Below are 21,838 nucleotides of genomic sequence, written 5' to 3'. Positions count from 1 at the left end.
AAATCTGGTTGATGGAAAGCAGCAATTTCACTGAGATGGACTCGAATGGATATTGATTTGAGGCCCAATTGAGATACATGTAACAGGTAATCCAAAACTGAAGACAAGGAGGTAGATTGAGGCTCCTTGTGATGAATGGTGCACCAAGCAGAAAACCTAGTCCATTTCTGGTTGTAACATTGCCTAGTGGTCATCTTCTTAGAAGCCTCTAAAATGTCCAGATTGAGAGAACTGTAGAGTAGCAGTTACGTTGAGAGGTACCAAGCTGTCGGGTGTAGAGACTGCAGGTTGGGATGAAGAAGAGACCTATGACTCTGTGAAAGGAGAGACAGAAATACTGCTAGAAGGAATGACTCCCTTCTGCTGAGTTGAAGTAGAAGGGAGAACCAAGGTTGTCTGGGCCATAGAGGAGCTATGAGAATCATGATGGCATGTTCGTGTTTGAGTTTGACGAGTGTCTTGAGAATGAGGGGGAATGGAGGAAACACATACAGGAATTTGCTTGTCCACTCCAGAAGAAACACATCTGCCTCTAGGCGTTGAGGAGAGTAGATCCTGGAGCAAAACTGAGGCAGTTTGTTGTTGTGGGGAGATGCAAAGAGATCTATTTGAGGAGTTCCCCACTGAGAAAAAATGTGATGATGAAGTAATGAAATGAGTGTCCATTCATGAGTTTGTAGCAGACAACTCAATTTGTCCGCCAGTTTTTCTCTCCTTGAATGTAGACTGCTTTCAGAAAGGTGTTGTGAAGAATTTCCCAATTCCAAACCTTCGGAGCTTCCTGGCAAAGAGGGAGAGATCCTGTTCCTCCCTGCTTGTTGACGTAGTACATGGCTACTTGATTGTCTGTACGAATGAGGCCTACTTAATCGTGAAGAAGATGCTGAAAAGCTTTGAGAGCATTGAAGATCGCTCTGAGTTCCAACAGATTTGTGTGGCTCTGACGATCTGTGCTAGATCAATGCCCCCGAGTACGGAGACCATCAAGATGAGCCTCCCCAAGCGTAAGTCGAGGAATCTGTCGTGAAGACCTTCTGATGAACGGGCGTTTGAAACAGTAAACCTCTTGAGTGATTGGAAGAGAGCATCCACCAGTGGAGAGACTGAGAAAGTGGGTCGAAAGCCTGTGCCCACTGAGATATCAGTGTCCACTGAGGAATTCTGAAGTGAAGCCTGGCAAAAGGAGTCACGTGAACTGTAGAGGCCATGTGACCTAGCAGAACCATCATGTGTCTCGCTGAGAGTGAAGTGAGGGATGATACTTTTTGACAAAGTTGAATGAGAGCATCCTGACGCTTTTGAGGAAGGAATGCTCTGAGGTGCACAGTGTCCAGTACAGCTCCGATGAACTGTAGGTTCTGAGAGGGTTGTAGTTGAGATTTTGTAAAGTTGACTTCGAACCCTACATTTTGGAGGAACCAAATAGTCCATTGGGTCACTATAATAACCCCCTGAGATGATTAATCTTTGAGCCAATCATTCAGGTACGGGAAAACCTGAAGACCATAGTTGCGCAGAGCTGCTGCTGCTACTACCACTAGGCACTTGGTGAAAACTCTGGGAGATGATGCAAGGCCGAAGGGTAGCACTCTGTACTGAGAGTGATGATTTCCCACCTGAAATCTGAGAAACTTGCGAGAGATTAGATGAATGGGAATATAAGTGTAAGCCTCTTTGAGATCCAGAGAGCATAACCAATCATTGTGATCTAAAAGGGGATACAAGGATGCTAGAAACAGCATCCAAAATTTTTCTCTGACAAGAAATTTGTTAAGAGCTTTGAGATCCAATATAGGTCGCAGGACGCCCGTCTTCTTCAGAACAAGGAATAATGGGAGTAAAAAACCCCTGCTCTGCTATTCCAGAGGAACCTCCTCGATGGCACGGAGACGAAGCAGAGCTTGAGCTTCCTGAAGAAGAAGGGTGGTCTGGGACGAATTGGAAGGATACTCTCTTGGGGGAAGATCTGGTGGAACCTGGATGAAGTAAAGAGAGTAACCTTCCCTGATGATAGTGAGGACCCACAGGTCGGATGTAAATAGCTCCCATCGTTGGTAAAAATGGAGATGAATGGTAATCTGTGTTTTTTAAACTTTCCAGTTTCTAGATTATTTTCCCCAAAAGACTTCAAAAATTTTTGATGTCAGTTTTGAAATATTCAGACGAATATTCCTTCTGTACAGAAATTGTATTTTGTCAATTTGGTTAAACCTGAAGGAAATGTGGCCAAGGTGTATTAGACCTTACGGGATTTCTAGAAACATCTTAAATGGAAATTGAATCTAGGGCTACGTTACTAGTGACATTTGTAGTTATACAGGATAAGGAAGCCATTCATCGTTTGTTCTATAGGTCAGAAAAAGTTGAATTTTTTGGTTCCAAAATAGTTATATTTCCTGATATGTCTAAATGGTCGCAGCTCAGACGAAAGAAGTTTTTATCTTACCGTCAATCTGTATTAAATTTAGGAGCAACCTTTCAATTACATTTCCCCTGTAAATGTTGTATATCTTATCAGAATAATAGATATGTGTTCTATGAACTGGAACAATTACAATTTTTCTTGGAAGGGAAAGCTAACTCTAGAACCCCAGACGCTGATATTAATGCTTAATAATATCTAAATGATCATTGAATTTGATTAACAATTCACTCCATCTTCCCTGTTATTTGTTTCCTATTTGAATCTATCTTCTCATAGAAAGTGTTGTTTCTTTCTCCTCTTTAAGTGGACTGTATTGGTAATGTTAATGATTCTACTTAATCTTTATTTGAAATTCTGTATTTCCTTCAAAGGTTTATCTTTGAATGTATTATAAAATGCAATTAAAAAAATAAAAATTTAAAAATGATGGAGATGACCCCCAATGGGGAGAGAAGAGGACAGAGGCCTCTGTGTTAGATGGTCAAAAAGACTGAGAGGCCTTGGGTGCATCAGGGGTCTGTGGTTTATTCTGTCACTGCTGTTGCTGTTTCTTAGGAGGCGGCCTTGAATAAGGTGCTGACTTTTGAGGAAAACACCTCTGGTAAGATGGAGTAGGCCTATAACCCTTAGCAGTGGAAGGCTTTGGTTTTGGCCTGATTATGGAAGCAAACGATTTCTCGTGTTCAGATAAGCGTTTTGTAGCTGCCTCAATAGAGTCATCAAACAACTCATTGCCCTAGCATTGGATGTTAGTCAGTCAATCTTAAAGATTTGGGTCCATTTCTATGGTGCGGAGCAAGGCCAGTCGGCGCATCGCCATCGAGAACGCAGTGACTCTAGAGGACATTTCAAATACATCATATGCAGCTTGAACCATATGCATGCAAAGTTGACCCAGAGTGTGATGGATGTGGTGAAACTCTGGAAGTCGATGTTGAGGAAGATACTTGAAAAAAAATCAGGCATGGTGTTGACCAAATGCTTAAGATAAGATGTGAAGACAATGTTATAATTCAAAATTCGGTTTGTCATCATCGAATTTTGATACAGTTGATGGCCAAACTTGTCCATGGTCCTAATCTCCCGGCCAGGAGAGACAGTGGCATAAACTTTGGCAAGATTGGTTCTTTTTAAAGAAGACTCCACAAGAAGAAACTTATGGGATAACTGAGACTTCTCAAATTCCTTACAATGGACCATCTTGTATCAAGATTCCAACTTTGCTGGCACAGCAGTAATGGAATATGGAGTATCAAGATTTCTTTTGAAAGTTTGAGAAAGAATGCCATTCATGGGTAATTTTGAGAGACTCCCTAGGAGGATGAGGCTACCCAGTTCTTCTAAATACTCCTTAGAGTATTTGGAGTCAGATTCAAAAGTAATGTTAAGATCTTTACTCATTTGGCATATAAACTTGGTAAAGGACACTGGATCTGAAGAGGTATGACCCCGTTGAGGAGAAGATGAATGGGAACCCTCGAGGTACCTCTCCTAAGCAGAGAACGAATGAGAAGCCTCTCTGGAGTATTGATACCCGATATCTGAATCCAGAGGCAAAAATGACCCACTTCTGGAATGTGAAGAGAATCTCGCTGGAGAGGAACTCGACTGACGAGAATGATGAGGCTCTACAACAGTTCTCCTTGAAAGGAGTTGATGGTCTCAAAGTGTCTCGATGCCTCGATAAACGAGACCTGTCTCGAAAAGAAGACCTGGGTCTTGATGAATACCTCGACAAATGATGTGGAGAGCTATGCCTCAAATCACGGTCCCATGATTGAGTCAGATCCAGCTTCGAAGATAAATGCTGAGGAGTCCTCGTCCTGTGCCTCGAAAAGAGCAACGCCTTAAATGAGGATGTAGGACTGGAAGTCGGAGATCAACGTTGAAAGGACTCAGCTCCTTATATAGAGGTATCTAGAGGCACTGACAACGACTCAACTCCTTGGTTAGAATGTGCAGAATGATCTCGAGGCACTCTCAAGGACTCGCCTCCTTGCATAGAATGTGCAGATGGAGCTCGAGGCACTCTCAAGGACTCAACTCCTTGTGATATTGCTGAGTGCTCAGGCTGGCCTGCAGCAAGCAGGGTTGAGGCAGGAGTTAATCTGGCAACCATATTACCAAATTCCTGATGCAGAATAACTTCCAACATACACTGCAAAGCCGACACCAAGAACACTGGTACTATTGGTGTGGCTATGGACTCCAAGGAAGAGGATCTCGAGGAAGAGTGATGCCTCGATTTCGAGACACATTTCCTGGATAACCTCGGACTCACCGCTTCTAAGGGTGGCATGTCCATAGGGGTTGGCATAGCTATCTTACCTGAGGGAGACAGCGAGGATAATGGCGAAAGGGGAAGATTTAGTTGATTTCCCCGAAGACTTCCCCATCGAGGAAGGTTTGGTCGAGGTTGAGGAAGGTTTGGTCGAGGTTGAAGATTTCTGCCCCGTAGACGACTTTGCTGGAGTCAAGGTTGGACCTGGAATCAGGGTCAAGGCCTTAGGTAAAGTATGATCCATTCCCCCGAATATTTTTTCAATCTGAATTTGACAACATTTAAGGGCTCGATTTTTAAAGTGTAGCACAATGGGTGCACGACTCCGGACGATGATCAGGTCCTATACACTGTACACACCACTTGTGTGGGTCAGTGATGGAGATCGTGCGTTGACATCGACTACACTTCTTGAACCCTGTGACCGGCCGGGAAATGGAATAAAACACGGCCGCAGCGAAATCGAAGCCCGCAGGCTGAAGCCGTGACTCATTCAAAAAAACAAACCAAACTTTTTTTTTTTTTTTTTTTTAATCAAACGCGCAAAAAACACAGCGACCCTGTAAAGAAATACACAAGCCGCGGTGAGAGAAGGCACGAGTTTAGAACTAACTCTTGCGCAGAGCCTTGAAATGAGGGCTTCTCGGCTCCGTGAAAAACTTAGAACTGAGGAGACGCATGCCCTACCTCGGGCAGGAAGGCACTCGCGCATGCGCGGTGCTGCGGTCGCAAACTTTCTAAAAGTTCTTCAAGCAAGTCTGCTTGTGAGGCTAATCACATCGGGTCTCCATGGATGACATCACCCATATGTGAGAATATGCTGCCTGCTTGTCCTGGGATAACAAGGAAATTGAGTTCCTGCGGGGACGGGGACAAATTTTCTAGATATTCTCTAGACTGGTGCTTTGGTTCAGACACGCATGCTACTGCTTCTCCACTGAATGACTAGAGAGAGCACATGACAAGCTGGCAAAAAAAGGTGCAGCACTGCTTTTTTTACAATTACGTACTACATCTATTGCAGTTGAGTAAAATCTGACACAGAGAGGTGAAATTACTTTTTCAAAGTCAAACAAATTTCTAAATCCTAGATCCATGTTCTCTCTTTGCTATTCCCATTCCTTAAAATAGCATTGGCACAAGAAATGTAAACAAAATAAATGAAAAAACCCAAAGGGTAAAAGAAAAAAAAATCCAACTTAGAAGTTACTTTACATTAATGAGACCTTGTGCTGCCTGCATGACTTCTAGATTGGTTCAGTTCACTAGTTGTCAATTTTAACACTCTCAGTCCTTGCAGATATGGATCTGTGAAGTTTAAAGATGCACTAACACACAGTTTTTGTTAAGAATATTAAGTTAACACTGTGATTGTAAGCTATGATTTTGATTGCCCTTGTTGTATCTGCTCTTGTTTACTTTTGCTGAATATGTTCCTCTAATACTTTTCCTTGCCATGTTCTGTGCTATTTGTGATTTTTGTACCCCTTTCCACTTTCAATAAACATATGTTTAAAAAAAAAAAAAAAAAGAAATGGTTTTAATAAATCTTGAGTTTAGTAGCCTATTTTCAATCACAATCATTTGCCCATATTCCAATTCTAAGAACAGCATATACACTTATTCCACATCACAAAAAACTTATGCGCTGCTTTTAGGACTGGATTATGGGTTGTGATCTTTTTTATATTTTTTGTGAAAACAACATTTTTTTTAGTCAAATATTTTCCCACCACTCTTTTGGTGTATATCAATGGTATGTGATCTGATAGCCATTTGATTTGTTTGAGTTCACTAAACCGTTAACCAGGTAATCACAGTTTGAGCTTTATAACCATGCAACCACCACAGTAACTCAAAAGTGAAAAGACGAACACACAGAATTTGCATTAGAGAATATTAAACCTATAACCATAGCATATTGACACACCTTATAGTTATCCACTTAAATCTGTCCAACTGCTATCTAATTCTCACCTGAGGGTTCCAGTTTGGGTCTAGTTTTTTCACCGTAGCAATATACTCCTGCATTGCCTGCTGAGGACTGGAATCTCCTAGAGCCTTCCATGCCTCCCTGCAACACAGAGAAATCAGAGATGAATAAAGTGTTCACTGTTTGCTTAGTACAAGAAACTAGAAGCTTAAAATAACTTCAATGCCATCAAGTGCAATCATTTTTAAAGCATACTGCATATTTCTTCCAAACATATGCAGTGGATTCTTGGTTAGGAGGGGCCGAGAGTGATTTTTGAGGTCATAAAAACAAATACAGTAATTTACACATGCCTGTAGTTACCATAAGCAGCGCTGGATTCCTAATGAATACTGTGCCCCACACGTTTTGGGATTTTTGTTGTATTTTTTTCAGTGATTATAGGGTTATATTTCTCAAATGACATGATATTGTGCTCCAACGATTTCATAAAGAAAAGAAAAAAGAGTGGAGAAACAAATGATTAAATGACTTGGATCATTGAAGCGGGTACTGGAATAGCTGTGCGCTATAGGAGGCCCTGTGATCCTTAAACAGTTACAAGTCTGTTTCTCCTCTCCTTGATGATTTGGCAATTTGTAAATTTAATTTTTGTGCTAGTTTGTAAAAGTTTTTTTTCTCTCTATTTGTATTGTGACAGGGAAGCTCCTGTCACAGTGAAAACTACTGCTGAAACTCCCCAGAATGCAGCACAGGGCTCTGTAAAACCCGGCATGGAGCCAGGACAGATGGCTCAGCCAAAAGAATACAAGCCAAGGCAGGTCCCAGCACAGCTGAAGAGCCAATTAGGGAAGGCTCTGAAAACCACTAATTGCCCCTATCACTCCTTTCCAGAGGTCAGGGAGAAACCTGAAACCAATTTAGAGAGGGGTGGAGTCAGACCCGGGAGTTTGCCTTATAGGCAAAGTAAGTTGGCAAACTTAGGAAGGAGGAGGGAGAGAGAGAAGGAGGACATAGCTGTCTCTGATGAGAGAAGCCAAATCACTCAAGGAGTTTCCAGGTCACAGAGGGTGCCTAAGACCCAGCATGAGCGTATGGCAGGAAGCCAGCACCTAAGGAAAGGTGGTGCAGCACTTGGGAGGTACAGTGACTGGCAGCTTAAACCCCTGAGAGAAAGGCTGGGAAATTATCCCCAGGGAAAGGCTGCAGGTATTTTGGCAGACTTGCAGAGAGGGGGATGGGAAGCACAGCCTGGGAGAAATGAGGAAACGTTAAGCCAGAGTTCCCATGAGGGTGAATGGGAAATGTGCAGTGTCCTGAGGGATAATATAAGTGAAGAGGACATGGACCTGGGGGAATACAGTATTTGAAAGTCCTCAGCTAATCTCAAGAAGAACGTTCTCCCATTGTTTATTTGTTTCACCCGAAAGCCAGAGCAGGGCTGGCAAAGCTAATGAGGTGATAAAAACGTGTTAAGAAGATAAAGAGAGCTGAGAGGGGAAAAGGCTTGAAGCAAGCCGTGCTCAGCTAGTAAAGCCAGAAGGTGTTAAGGTCCAGAGAGATCAATAAATCCCAGTGGGGATACAAGCCAAGGAAGGCATTGAACTGATATAATATTTTGATGTTATAGTATTTTTGTTTTGATAAGGAGGTGCAATCCAGCTCCTCAGTAAGACACCTGAGACTCGCCTGGACTGTAATATAATAGTGTGCAGGATGCACCCAAAGGACTGTAACCAACCAAGGTGAATGTTTTCTTTTTGCTTCTGTTTTCTTTTCTTTGTACTTTGGGACACTAATAAACCTGGTACTGCTTTTCAAGGAATCCGGTATCCGGGTCTTCCTTTCACCACCATATAAAAGGCGTACTAAAATTCTTGCTTGTGGTCCGGGCCGGTGTTTCCCACCTACTCGGGGACGGGCCCGGCCACAGTATATATGTGAATAATTGCAACATTTTCTAAGAATGAGATTTTTTTTACAAAGACGCTGAAAGAGCAGTGTGCAAAGAGTTTCTGCTACAAGGAAAAATAAATTTATGCTACCCTTCATTCTTAGAGTTTCTCAAGTCCCACCTCTTCTGACATAAACTTCCAAGACAAGCAGAGGAAGCCATAACAGTGCATGGAGAGTCACAGTCCCACATCTCTTCATTTCTTGCTTGCTAGTATAGGCCTGGTAGAGGTGGAGACGGGAAAAGGAAGTCAAAAGGAGCTGCATGGGAATAACCACAGCAATGGGTGGGGAGTGAGAAAGGAGGCAATGCTAAGGATCATGGTTGAGAAGGAAAAATGCAAAATGGGGCAAGACCTAGATGGAAGGGGAGGGGAGAGACAGAGAAAACAAGGACTGTTGAACAATATTGGATGGGATGGGGCAGACAGAGGCAGAGGTAATGCAAATGGGATGAAATCAGTGAAAGACAGCAGAAGGGAAATACTGCATGGGAGGAGATAGAGCTAGTGGGAGGCAATGCTGGATGGGTGGAAGAGAGAGAAAGGGCAGTGCTGAATGCCAAGGAGTGAAAGACAGACAGACAAGCAATGTTGGATGATGCAGGGAGGGGAGTAGAGACAGAGAGCACATGTGGGATTGGGGAGGAGAGAGAGAGAGGAGCAATACTGCATGAGGGGAGAGAGATAGGACAGTGTTGAATGGTACGGGGGAGAGGGAGATAAAGAGACAGAGGCAAGGCTGGTTGGTATGGCAAGGGAGAAAGACAGAGGAGATTCTGGATGGTGGAGGAAAGGAAAGGAGAACTGAGAAAGACAGACACACAGGAGAAAGAGGAGATGCTGGATGGCAGGGAGTAAAGAGAGACAGAGGGACGAAATAATGAAAGACTAGGGAATAAGAGAAAGGAGAACGGTAGGGCCAAGGTTGATGGAAAGAGATGAAAAGCTAAGTAGAACCAGTAAAAAGAGGGAAATCTGAATAGATAGAGAAGCTGAATGAAGACAGAGACAGAAAAAATGGAAGATTGCTGAATGGAACAGATCAGTGCTGGCTGTAGTAGAGGAAGTGAGAAGGAAGAAGAAAAATGATAAATGGACAGGACACCCTTGAAAAGAGAGTTAAAAGAAGATAGAAAAGCAGTAATCAGAGACTAGGGCCAACAGAAACAAAATTAAATGTACAGAGAGCAAAGGTAGAAAAAAGAATCTTATTTTTTATTTGGGATGAAGTAAAGATAGAAGGGAAAAGATCCCGTACAAACGTAAGGAAGTTCTTCACCCAGAATGGTAGAAATCTGGAACGCTCTTCTGGAGGCTGTTATAGGGGAAAGCACCCTTCAGGGATTCAAAACAAGGTTGGATAAGTTCCTAGTTGAACAGAACATACGCAAGTAAGGCTAGACTCAAATAGGGCACTGGTCTTTGACCTAAGGGCCGCCGCGTGAGCGGACTGCTGGGCACGATGGACCACTGGTCTGACCCAGCAGCAGCAAATTTTATGTTCCTATGTTCTTAATGTGGTAGCCATGTTAGTCTACTTTAAAAGTTAATAAGGCGATACCTTTTTATTGGACTAAATATTTTCTTTAACTAAATTTTGGAGGACAGTGTACTGCTGTAGTAGTCCGTTTATCCTGCTTTACGGAAGGAGGTTTTAGCCTCCAAACGCTAGTCAAAAATGTGATAAGTTAGTCCAATATAAAGGTATTGCTTTGTTTTGCTATTAAAATGGTCGGTGGTCTCTGTCATAAAGTGTATGGAGACAGACTTAAAGATCTCAATATGTATACTTTTGGAGGAAAGGCCAGAGAGGGGAAATATGATAGAAATGTTAAAATACCTATGTGGTTTAAATGCATATGAGGCAAGTCTCTTTCAACTGAAAGGAAACTCTGGAATGATGGGCATAGGAAAAAGGTGATTGAGGATAGACTAAAAAGTAACCTCACTCCAGCTCCACCTACTTTAGCTGAGTTGCTGACCACCTACAAAGTACAGCAGAAAACACTCATATTAGCATAAAATGTGGCATAGCTGGAACTCAGTGGGCCCTGAACAAAAGGGCCAAGATGGGGATACCACCCCCCATCAGGTCTAACATCTCTAACCCTTCCCTTGTGACGCTGAATATCTCCATCAGTGCTAAAGGCTGCCTCTCTAGCCAGCAGGGCCTTTCCTCTGCTGCGTCCCACTGCTCTGATGCAACTTTTTGTGGGTGGGACACAGCAGAAAAGCCCAGCCAGCCAGAGAAGCAGTCTTTAAAGCACTGGTGGAGAATCCAGAGGGTGGATAAGCAGCTGGGCACAAGGCGAGAGGTACCAGACCCAGATGCATGGAAAGGGAGGGTTTAGCTGCAGGCAGTCCCTGCCATTGGGCGGTCCTGGTAATATTGCTGGGCTGGCTCAATGGTAGCTATGTTCCAGCTCCCTGGGTCTAGCCTAAACAGACAAAATATGAAGAATGTTCAATAATTTATCTACCACAGTAGGAACGAAGAGTTTTCAGAAATTTTTGGTTTTTCAATATAATCCCCTGATAGCTCCATACACTTCATCCACTTTTCCCCCTTTGAAAATAATTTTTCTGTTTGGCCTTCAAACCAGGATGTCACAGCTTCCTTTACATCTTCATCACTTGAAAACCCCTATTCATGGAGAGATTTATTCAAAACTCAGAACAGGAAATAATCCGAGGAAGCCAGGTCAAGACTGTAGGATGGATGGTTCAGCTGCTGAAACCCACATTCTTGGATGGCATACTGTGATTGCCATAATATGTGCACCTGCTCCTGCTGTGAGTTTTCCTCGTCTTTTCTCCTTGATTGACTCCTGCAAAGTGCCCCAGCTGCTCACAGGGAAGTCGTCCCACTCCCCCATCACCTTCGTTGCCTCTCTCTGCATCCCTTCCAATTCCACCACATTCTTTTTTAGATACAGTGACCAGAACTGCCCACAGCCACCTGAGGTGCAGTTGTACCACAGAGCAATACTAGGGAACCACAATACTCCCATCCCTGCCCTCCACTCACCTCCTGACAATTCCAGGCACTCCACATGCCCTCTCAAACACCGCCACACACTGACCCGAAGGCCCCAACGTATCCTCAACAGTGACAGCTAGATCCCCCTGGGCAGTGACCCTCAACACAGCATCATGCAGCCACAGTTCAGGTTTCTCCCCTCCCCCCTAACACATGCATCACCCTGTACCCACTCACATTAAATGCCATCTGCCATCCTAATGCCCAGTGGCTTTAAGAAATAAATCCTAATAAATAAATAGCAAGGTGGCAAGACCATATCCAATCATAAATCTGGATTTTCAAAGGGCATTTTATGGCATTTAACAAAGTATCTCATGAAAGACTTCTGATGAAAATACAAAGTCATGGGATAGGACTTTCTTGCACATTTCTGTAGAAGTTGCTTCCGCAGACTGTCCAGTGTGAGGGTCATCTTCAATGGACTCTACCCCACTTTTGCTTGCTCCAAAATTTTACTTTGTAGGATGATGGTGCAGACTCACCATAAATTGCAATCATGCGTTCATGGATTTCCTTTGGTATTTTCCCTTCTTTTGTAAGAAATTTTGTCACTGAATGGTGCTCCAACTCTAACAGTTTCTTACTTGATTCACATGAGGACTCTCCTGACATCCTGCATCTTAGAATGTTAGACCTGCAATGAGCCACAACTGTGCATGAGTAACAGACATGTCACAACATGCACAGACTTTTTTCAACATGCTTGCTACTTTCTTTCATACTCAAAGATGACCCTCACAGGCCATTCAGTGTGAGGGTCATCTTCAATGGACTCTCTACCCAACAAACTGCTTGATCCAAAATTTTGCTTTGTCGAGATGATGGGGCAGACTCACCATAAACTGCAATTGTGAATTCATGGATCTCCTTTGGCTTTTTCCCTTCTTTTGTAAGAAATTTTATCACTGAACCATGCTCCAAATCTACCAGTTTCTTACTTGCACATGAACTCTCCCGACATCCTGTCTCTTGGAATGTTAGACTCGCACTGGGCCACAACTGTGAATGAGTAACCTTGAGACATTTCACAACATGCTTGTTACTTTCTTTCATACCCAGGTAGATAAATTATTGAACACCGCTCATAATAGGCTAAGAACATAGAAGTCAAGGCTTTATATTGGTTCACTAAGGCAATTTGAATTTTCATATATCTGCAGATGGGGGTATCCCTAAATTGATAAAGTGTCATAGGTGGCAAATTACATCATTCAGATCTGCAAAATGAAGATAGCATTTGCAAAGGCTCTTACCATTTTTGCTTTCCTTCAAAATCAAAGAACCCCGGCTTTGGAGTATTACACTTTCCAACTTTCACCTTTAAAAGAAAAAAAGGTAGCCTCCATTAGCATAAACACCAGAAAGAGAGTTTCATGTATTGCTACTCAGTCTCCCAATGTCCACAGGCTTTAAATGTTCTCACTATAATTACTCCTGGAGGAATTTTGAACTACTACATAATGCAGAATTTGCGCAGAATTCCCCAGGGATGCAGAATTATCTGAAGTCTGTGCAGATTTTGGCATCAGGTCAGCACTCCACCACTGTGGCCCGAATCACTCCCGGCAACATCTTCAGGTAGCCTGTGTGGGTTCTGCAGGCTTTCCTCTACTGCGGTCTCACCCTCAAGTGATGTCACTTGTCTTTCTTTGGTGGGACCATAGTCGAGAGAAGCCTGCAGAGCCAGCAGCAGGTTGCCATTAACTGGAATTGTTGTCGCAGAGGTAGTGGACAGGAATGCTGGATTGGGGGCAATGGGGAGAGTGTGAAAGATCTGACTGGGGGAAATACCCGAGGTCTGCACAGATTTTGGTGTCGAGTCGGCAATCCCTTCCTGCAGCCTTAATCACTGCCAACAATATCTTCGGGCAGCCTGTGTGGGCTCTGCAGGCTTCCCTCTACTGCGGTCCCACACTCGATGTCACTCCCTCTTTTTCAGCAGGGCCGCGGTAGAGGGAAGCTTGCAGAGCCGGCAACAGGTTGCCATTAACTGGAATCAGAATCCCAGAGGTAGTGGACAGGAATGCTGGATTGGGGAAAGTGAAAGATACTGACTTTCGGGGGGGGGATAGAGGTGAGAAAGAGATATTCTGGCTGTGGGCGGAAGCACAGGGGCGGGCGAGAGAGAGATGTTAGCTATGGGGGAGCACAGGGGCGAGAGAGAGATGTTAGCTGCAGGGGGGGAGCACAGGGGTGAGAGAGAGATGTTAGCTGGGGGGAAGCACAGGGGCGAGAGAGAGAGATGTTAGCTGGGGGGAAGCACAGGGGCGAGAGAGAGAGATGTTAGCTGCAGGGGGGGAGCACAGGGGTGAGAGAGAGATGTTAGCTGGGGGGAAGCACAGGGGCGAGAGAGAGATGTTAGCTGGGGGGAAGCACAGGGGCGAGAGAGAGAGATGTTAGCTGGGGGGGAAGCACAGGGGCGAGAGAGAGAGATGTTAGCTGGGGGGGAAGCACAGGGGCGAGAGAGAGAGATGTTAGCTGGGGGGGAAGCACAGGGGCGAGAGAGAGAGATGTTAGCTGGGGGGGAAGCACAGGGGCGAGAGAGAGAGATGTTAGCTGGGGGGGAAGCACAGGGGCGAGAGAGAGAGATGTTAGCTGGGGGGAAGCACAGGGGCGAGAGAGAGAGATGTTAGCTGGGGGGGAAGCACAGGGGCGAGAGAGAGAGATGTTAGCTGGGGGGGAAGCACAGGGGCGAGAGAGAGAGATGTTAGCTGGGGGGGAAGCACAGGGGCGAGAGAGAGAGATGTTAGCTGGGGGGGAAGCACAGGGGCGAGAGAGAGATGTTAGCTGGGGGAGAAGCACAGGGGCGAGAGAGATGTTAGCTGGGGGGGAAAGCACAGGGGCGAGAGAGAGATGTTAGCTGGGGGGGAAGAACAGGGGTGAGAGAGAGATGTTAGCTGGGGGGAAGCACAGGGGCAAGAAATTTTGGCTGGGGCAGGCTTTGTTTTCTCTAGTACAATTTAATGAAAATACTCAATTATATTGAAATTCTGGATGATAATTTGCAAAGGTGTTGTTTAAATGTCAAATAAACTTGCAGAATTTGAAAATTTTGAGCATAGGATTTGGATTTTTTTTTTTTAGTAGTATTCTGCCAGGAGTATATAATCAAGAAAGCCTTTGTTTCTCTGTATCCCTTCCTCAGATGTTCACATTAGATTTTTTTTTAGTTTTTTAAATTTGATTGAATTTTTTTAGCTTAAATATACCATAAAGGGTAAAAGTTATAAAAGATTTTTCACAGATAAAAGTCCTTTTATAAAAATAAAGTATCCCCTATTTATACTAGCTTCCTTTTTTAGCCAATACTTCTCCAGATTTAGAGCCCCTTTTACAAAGCTGCAGTACCAAAGCCCATAGGAACTGAATGAGCTTAGGTATATTTACCTGTGGCTTTTTTTTTTTAATTCTTTATTGATTTTCAAATTAAATACAAAAGTGCAAAGAATATATAATCAAGTAATACAATAATCAGTACTTACATCCAGACAAATAATAATATAAAGTACATTTCAAGTTTCAAGTTTCAAGTTTCAAGTTTATTGTTTTTTGATATACCGATCATAAAACAAATATCTGACCGGTTAACAATTTAAAAACAGTTTGTTTAAAATAGGAGAAAAAGAATTAGTTATTGATGTGTTGGGAAAGTTGGTGAAAACATATTAGACATATACAGACGGACGTGACTGTGAGGGAAAAAAAGGGAAGGTAGGGAAAAGTTACATAATATAAGAGGAAATGAGATAGAGGGGGAGGATAGGACATAAAGGGTAAAGGGTGCTTGGTAAAAGAGTTATGCGCTGGAATATAAGAGAAATTTAGACTAGAGTGAAAATATAAGCGGTTAGGAAAGATTAGGATTTATTGAAGGCATCTTGGAATAGAAAAGTTTTAAGATTGGTTTTGAATTTAGTTAAATGAATTTCATCCCTAAGAAATTGAGGGAGAGAGTTCCATAGCGTAGGTGCTGTTATGGCGAAATTAGTCTTTCTTGTATAGTAGCATTCTTTTAGGGAGGGGATGAAAAGGAGTTTTTGGTCCGTGGATCGTAAGATACGGGGAGAACTTTGAGGAATTAGCAATTTGTCTAAAAATAGGGGCAGATGAGAAAGTTTGATTTTGAAGGAGAGTAGTAGGATTTTATAAATTATACGGTGTGTGACTGGGAGCCAATGAGCCTCTTTAAGTAGTGGAGTAACGTGCTCGAATTTACCTGTTTTGTAAATGAGTTTAATCGCGGTGTTTTGTATTATCTGCAAACGGCGTAGTTCTTTTTGGGGTAGTCCATTTAGTAATGAATTGCAGTAATCTAAATTGGAAATAACTAATGAGTGAATAAGGGTATTGATCGAATCGGTATTTAGGATAGAGGTAAGTGAACGAATGATACGAAGTTTAAAGAAACAAGTTCTTACTATTGTACTTATGTGATCATGGAAGGTGAGATCTCTGTCTAGAGTGACGCCCAGTAATTTTATTTTAGTGTCCATATGTAAGGGTGTGGATTTGATGTAGATAGTTCCAGGCATTGTTTCGGATTTTTTAATAGGAAGGAGTAAACCACATGATTTAGAAACATTAAGTGAAAGTTTATTGGAAAACAGCCAATCACTTAAGATGTCTAATTTAGAGTTAAGATCAAGAATATCCGATGAATTGGAAGTATTAATGGGGTAGAGTAGCTGGATATCGTCAGCATAAGCGAAAATTGAGAATCCTAGTGATTGAGCTAGAGAAAGGAGAGGGGAAAGAAAAATGTTGAATAGAAGTGGGGATAGGATAGAACCTTGAGGAACTCCAAAGGTTTGTGTTACTGAAGAGGAAGTTTGGTTTTTTACATGAACTTTGAAATTGCGGTGATGAAAATTTCCCCCCACTTCCCTCCCACCCTCCCTGGATGTTTGTGAAGATCAATTAGGAATTAGAGAATGACACAGGGAAAAAAAACTGCCCCTGTCACTGCGACCACCGTCCCTGCCACAGCCCCGTTCCAGCAACCACTATCCCCACAACCACTGTCCCCGCAGCATCCATAAAAGCCTCAGTACTGCAATATTTAGCTTATTCCTTCCTAATAAATCAAAGTTCTGGCTGAACTAGAGAAAGAGATATTCAGTTGGCAGGGCTTTGTTTATAAATTTTATAAACACAACTAATATACTACTTTAACCTAAAGCAAAAAAAAATAAATAAATAAATAAAATAAATAAATATAATTTTTTTTTTCTACCTTTGTCTGGTTTCTGCTTCCCTCATCTTCTCATTCAATTCCTTCCATCCACTGTCTTGTCTTCTCTCTGCGTTTTCCATTTGCTCTGTTCACCGCCCCTCCCCCCAATTGGTCTGGCACCCATCTTCTTCCCTACGCTCCCCCATAGTCTGACATCTCTGTCTTCTTCCCACTCTGTCATCCCCATTTCCCTTCAGCGTCTTCAACCCACTCTGTCTTCCCCATGTCCTTTCAGCGTCTTCTCCCTACTCTGTCTTCCCCATATCCTTTCAGTGTCTTCTCCCCACTGTATTCCTCATGTCCTTTCAGCATCTGTTCCTCTCCACCCCTTCAGCGTCTGTTCCTTCCCTCCACCACCCTTCCCTCTCGCCACCCCTCGATCGATCGATCCCTCCCTTCCTCCCTCCCTTCCTTCTCCTTTACCTTCGTGGCGTGTTTTGAGTAACTTCTTCAAAGCCGTCAGAGCCTGCAAATAGTAGTGTGCGTGTGTGGGTGGAAGCTTCTCTTCTGACGCAACCAGAAGTTGCGTCCGAGGAGAAGCTTCCGCCCACACATGCATGCTACTGCTTGCAGGCTCCGATGGCTTTGTGAAGAAGTTACTCAAAAAGTACCATGAAGGTAAGGGGGAGGGACATAGATTCGGCTAAGTAGGAAGGAGGGAGGTGACCACACACGTTCCTTCCTTTAACTAATCTAATCTAATGCTTGGCTTTATATACCGAGACTTCAATCCAGGAAAACTCGTCTCGGTTTACAGTATAGTTAGTTTAGGCTAATAAGGACTGAAGAGATAGAAAAAAAAAAATGAGAGGAAATTAATTACCAAAGTGCTTAGTGAACAGAATAGTTTTCAAAGACTTACGAAAAAAAAAGGAAGAGAGACAGAACTTCTTAAAAAGAGTGGAAGATTGTTTCAAAGTTGAAGAAACTTTGGCCAAAGATCTTGGTTCCTGTGATACCTTTGCTAGGACAGGATAATTTGAGATGTTGGTCACCCCTTGCGAAAGAGAATCTATAAAGATTCCAGGACAGCAGAACTAGAGGAGTGAGAATGCCATGAAGAATTTTGGAAAATAACACAAACACATTTAAACTGGATTCTGAAATACACAGGAAGCCAATGAAGACCATGAAGCAGTGGTGTCACATGATCAAACTTGTGCTTCCTGAAAATCAGTCTGGCAGTTGTATTCTGGACCAGTTGCAGTCTAGAAAGACAGGTTTTTGTAATGCTAAGATAAATGACATTACAATAGTCAAGATGAGATAAAATAATTGACTGAACTAGAATAGAGAAGTGATGTTGATGAAAGAGGTGTCTTACCTTCTTCAACATACGCAAATTGAAAAAGCATTTCCTGATGACAGAGTTAATCTGATCCTTGTCAATGACTTTGGGAACCAGAGGGCAGTGATTTAAAAGGACTGTTTTCCCGTGTTTTAAATTTTCCTTCTTGTTGCTGACTGTTGGTGTGAGAATTGTTTGGAAGAATCCGCTGTACACCTAAGGGTAAGGTTTATCAGTGCTTGAAAAAGCTGACAGATTCAGCAATTCCCCCACCCCCAGCTCTCACGAGTTGGGTGGCTAGCCTAATTGAAGATAATCAGGCAAAGTGAACTTTATTGAGAATCAGTTGAGGACTGTTTAACTCCATTTCATTTTTTTGTTTTGAGAGAGCATCGTGAGAAAGCAGCTTGGACTGTGATTGAAATAAGGCAAAACTGGGGTTATGATGTCCATGTAGTCAGGGGAACTGTGTGGAACTATTTAAAGTGAGCCCTATTCTTCTCTGGAGCTGGAGTGCAATTGGACTTTTTTGTTTTGTCTTACTGTTGTTTCTCTTGTTCCTTCTTGGCCTTATATATGTTGCTCTTTGCCAGAGTTTTCTCTTGCTCAAAATAAAAGGAACTATATAAGCTTGAGTTAAGAGACTCTGAGAATGATAGCTAAGTGCTTGAACTGGGTTTTAGATACTGGATTTGACAACCTGCTATTACTAACACTATTGTAGGACTGTCCACCTTTAGGAAACACACCAGAATCTTTGATACCACCCATTAGGCTCACTGGTTTATATTCCGCAACCCACTGAGGTGACACAGCGAGACCTGTGAAGGTGGGCCAAGACCTCCACTGCTACAGCTCCTTCCTCATCAATGTGGGGAGGAAACCACGCAGCCGGCCCCACTCCAGTCCTCAGGACCGACTCAGAATCACGGCCCAAGCTCAAGTCAGACAAAACCCAGGACTAGGCTTTGCTATAAAGGAAACGGTCCCCAAGTAATCTTAACTGTTAGAGCAGGCTGACTAGGCAAGTACCCTGAGAACAGAGATGCCTGCTAGCTACAGACTCCTACGCCAAGAATCTGTGTCTTCTTGCAGTCAAGGTTGTCCCAGGAGCACTGAGAATTTCTGTTGTACCAAAAGCCTTAAGATCCAGAAATAACCCCCCCCCCAAAAAAAAATAAAAAAAATAAAACACACTTGTGGAAGTGAAAAACTGAGGGATTATTTATATATTCATTCAATTTTTCTTTACTGTTCTTCCAGGGGAGCTCAGAATGGAATACATGAATTTTATTCAGGTACTCGAGCATTTTTCCCTGTCTGTCCTGGCAGGCTCACAATTATCTAATAAACCTGGGACAATAGGGAGATTAAGGAACTTGTCCAGGGTCACAAGGAATAGCATGAGTTTAAACCCACAATTTCAGGGTGCTGAGGCTGTAGCTTTAACCACTGCAAAACAGTACAGCCCACTGAAGGAGGTAGAGCCGAAGGAAATGATAAGAACATAAGCAATGCCTCCGCTGGGTCAGACCTGAGGTCCATCGTGCCCAGCAGTCCGCTCACGTGGCGGCCCAACAGGTCCAGGACCTGTGCGGTGATCCTCTATTTATACCCCTCTATCCCCCTTTCCAGCAGGAAATTGTCCAATCCTTTCTTGAACCCCAGTACTGTACCGTACTCTCCCTATTACGCTCTCTGGAAGCGCATTCCAGGTGTCCACCACACGTTGGGTAAAGAAAAACTTCCTAGCATTCGTTTTGAATCTGTCCCCTTTCAACTTTTCTGAATGCCCTCTTGTTCTTTTATTATTTGAAAGTTTGAGTATAACTACCCAGCTGCTCAAGACCTCTACACCTATTGCACTGTAACAATTACCATGTATGGACTACGTAATGTAAGTGATGTTTTTTCTGTCCTAACCTCATCAGCCAGAAGCTACCATGCACAGCATGTCACATCCAGCCCAGCTATTTTATTTTTTTGTGCTTAAGTGATCAAGAAAACACATGACTAAGGCTGCTGAAATACATAACAAGACACAAAGTTTTTCATAAGGTCAAGAAGCCAAAGGTGATTTCAAGACACTTTCACCCTGAATTCAAATTATGATTTTCCTTTGAAGTCACCCTTACGGGCTTCTCTCCTCTGCACCTCCTTTGGATGGCTGTCTTCAGAAACAAGCTTGTGTTCTCTACACCAGTTTTCGTCAACCTTTTGACACCTATGGACCGGCGGAAATAAAATATTTTGTGGACCGGCACTGGTCCATGGACCAGCAGTTGAAGAACACTGGGCTAAGTAGTGCCCATCTCTACCCAATTTCCACCCCCATAATAGTACTAATTGTAACACCATTTTTTCCATTCATTTTTCATATATACATACACACAATATAATCGTATTAACAACACATAATGGTTAACCACAAAATTAAAATTCACAAAGCACACTGTATGCTTCTCAATATTCATTCCTACCAGAAAACAGATAACCCCATGCAAATGCAGGACCAAAAACTAAAAGTACTAATATTTACAAACAAACCCTAAGATGCAAGACTCTGCAAGCAGTACAACCCCCAGAGGAAAAGAAACAAATGCATTTCTTCCCGAAAAGACAGCAGATGTAAATCAATCACTAAATAAAAAAATAAAAGCATTCCCCCTACCGTTGCTCTCTCTCTCCCTCCATGCTGTGCCTTGCCTTCTGGCCTGCCTCCCCGGTGTTATCTTCAGGCCAGTACACAGTGCGATCAACGCAGTGTTTTCAGGCCGGCTCCCTGAGTGCTGCATTGCACAAAGCTGTGGGCAGCAGCTCCTCGTGCGCATCCCGCGCCTCATCTGGAAGCCTTCCCTCTGACGTTGCGACCAGTGGTGGACGCAGTATTCTAGGTGAGGGCGTACCATTGCCCGGTAAAGCGGCACAATAACCTTCTCCAATCTATTCGTGATCCCTTTCTTAATCATTCCTAGCATTGTGTTCGCCCTTTTTGCCGCCGCAGCACATTGCGCAGACGTCTTCATCAACTTGTTGACCAGTACTCCCAAGTCTCTCTCCAGGGGGGGTCTCTCCACGGACATCCTGTAATTCATGTATAAGCATCAGCTAACTGCACATTAGAGAATGACACAGGGAAAAAATTTATCACCGTCCCTGCCCCGTCTCCACGAGCTCAGTCCCCATCACCGCAAGCTCGGTCCCCGTCCTCACCCTGCAAACTGTCAGATTCCATCCGCACAAGCCTTGAATAGTTATGATTTTACACTGAACTTATTTTATTAAAAGTATAAAAAGAGACAATATTCTGTACAATTGTCATCTTATAAACACAAATAATAAAGAGCAAGAATCAACAAAACCCCCGTCTCCCTTCCCTTTCACAAATATCCCCTCCATTATTGTAAAAACTGAACAAACCAAATTACTACAGAATGCTACATAGAAAAATCAAGCTAACAGAATACTTCAGTCACACAGGGCAGGAATAGTGTTAGAGGACAGCAACTAGGGCAACTGCCCCCTGGTCAGAGAAAGAGCCCTAAGCCAGCTGGAAGTTAAAGAAGCACAGCCTGGACTTTGCGGTCCCTAGTTATGTCCAAAACCAGCTCTAGCAGGATACATATTTCAAATCTGAAATATTATAATCACAAAATAACAAATTTATTATTTTCTACCTG

At 43.1% G+C, this 21,838-nt stretch overlaps 1 protein-coding gene across 1 annotated transcript in view; it reads right to left on the bottom strand.

Annotated features, from left to right (window-relative positions):
- The window catches only part of ACBD6 (acyl-CoA binding domain containing 6), a 251,487-nt gene that overhangs the window by 222,524 nt on the left and 7,125 nt on the right, over nt 1–21,838 (bottom strand). The window contains exons 2-3 of the mRNA XM_033916788.1: nt 12,891–12,955; nt 6,684–6,780 (exon numbers count right to left, since the gene is read on the bottom strand). Coding sequence (XP_033772679.1) covers nt 6,684–6,780; nt 12,891–12,955 — 162 coding nt within the window. The remainder of the gene's footprint in view (nt 1–6,683; nt 6,781–12,890; nt 12,956–21,838) is intronic.

Source organism: Geotrypetes seraphini, chromosome 12 (assembly GCF_902459505.1).
Source record: "Geotrypetes seraphini chromosome 12, aGeoSer1.1, whole genome shotgun sequence".
NCBI classification, from domain to species: domain Eukaryota; kingdom Metazoa; phylum Chordata; class Amphibia; order Gymnophiona; family Dermophiidae; genus Geotrypetes; species Geotrypetes seraphini.
The sequence above is the reverse complement of the archived record's forward strand: the minus strand, read 5'-3'. Positions and strand labels throughout refer to the sequence as shown.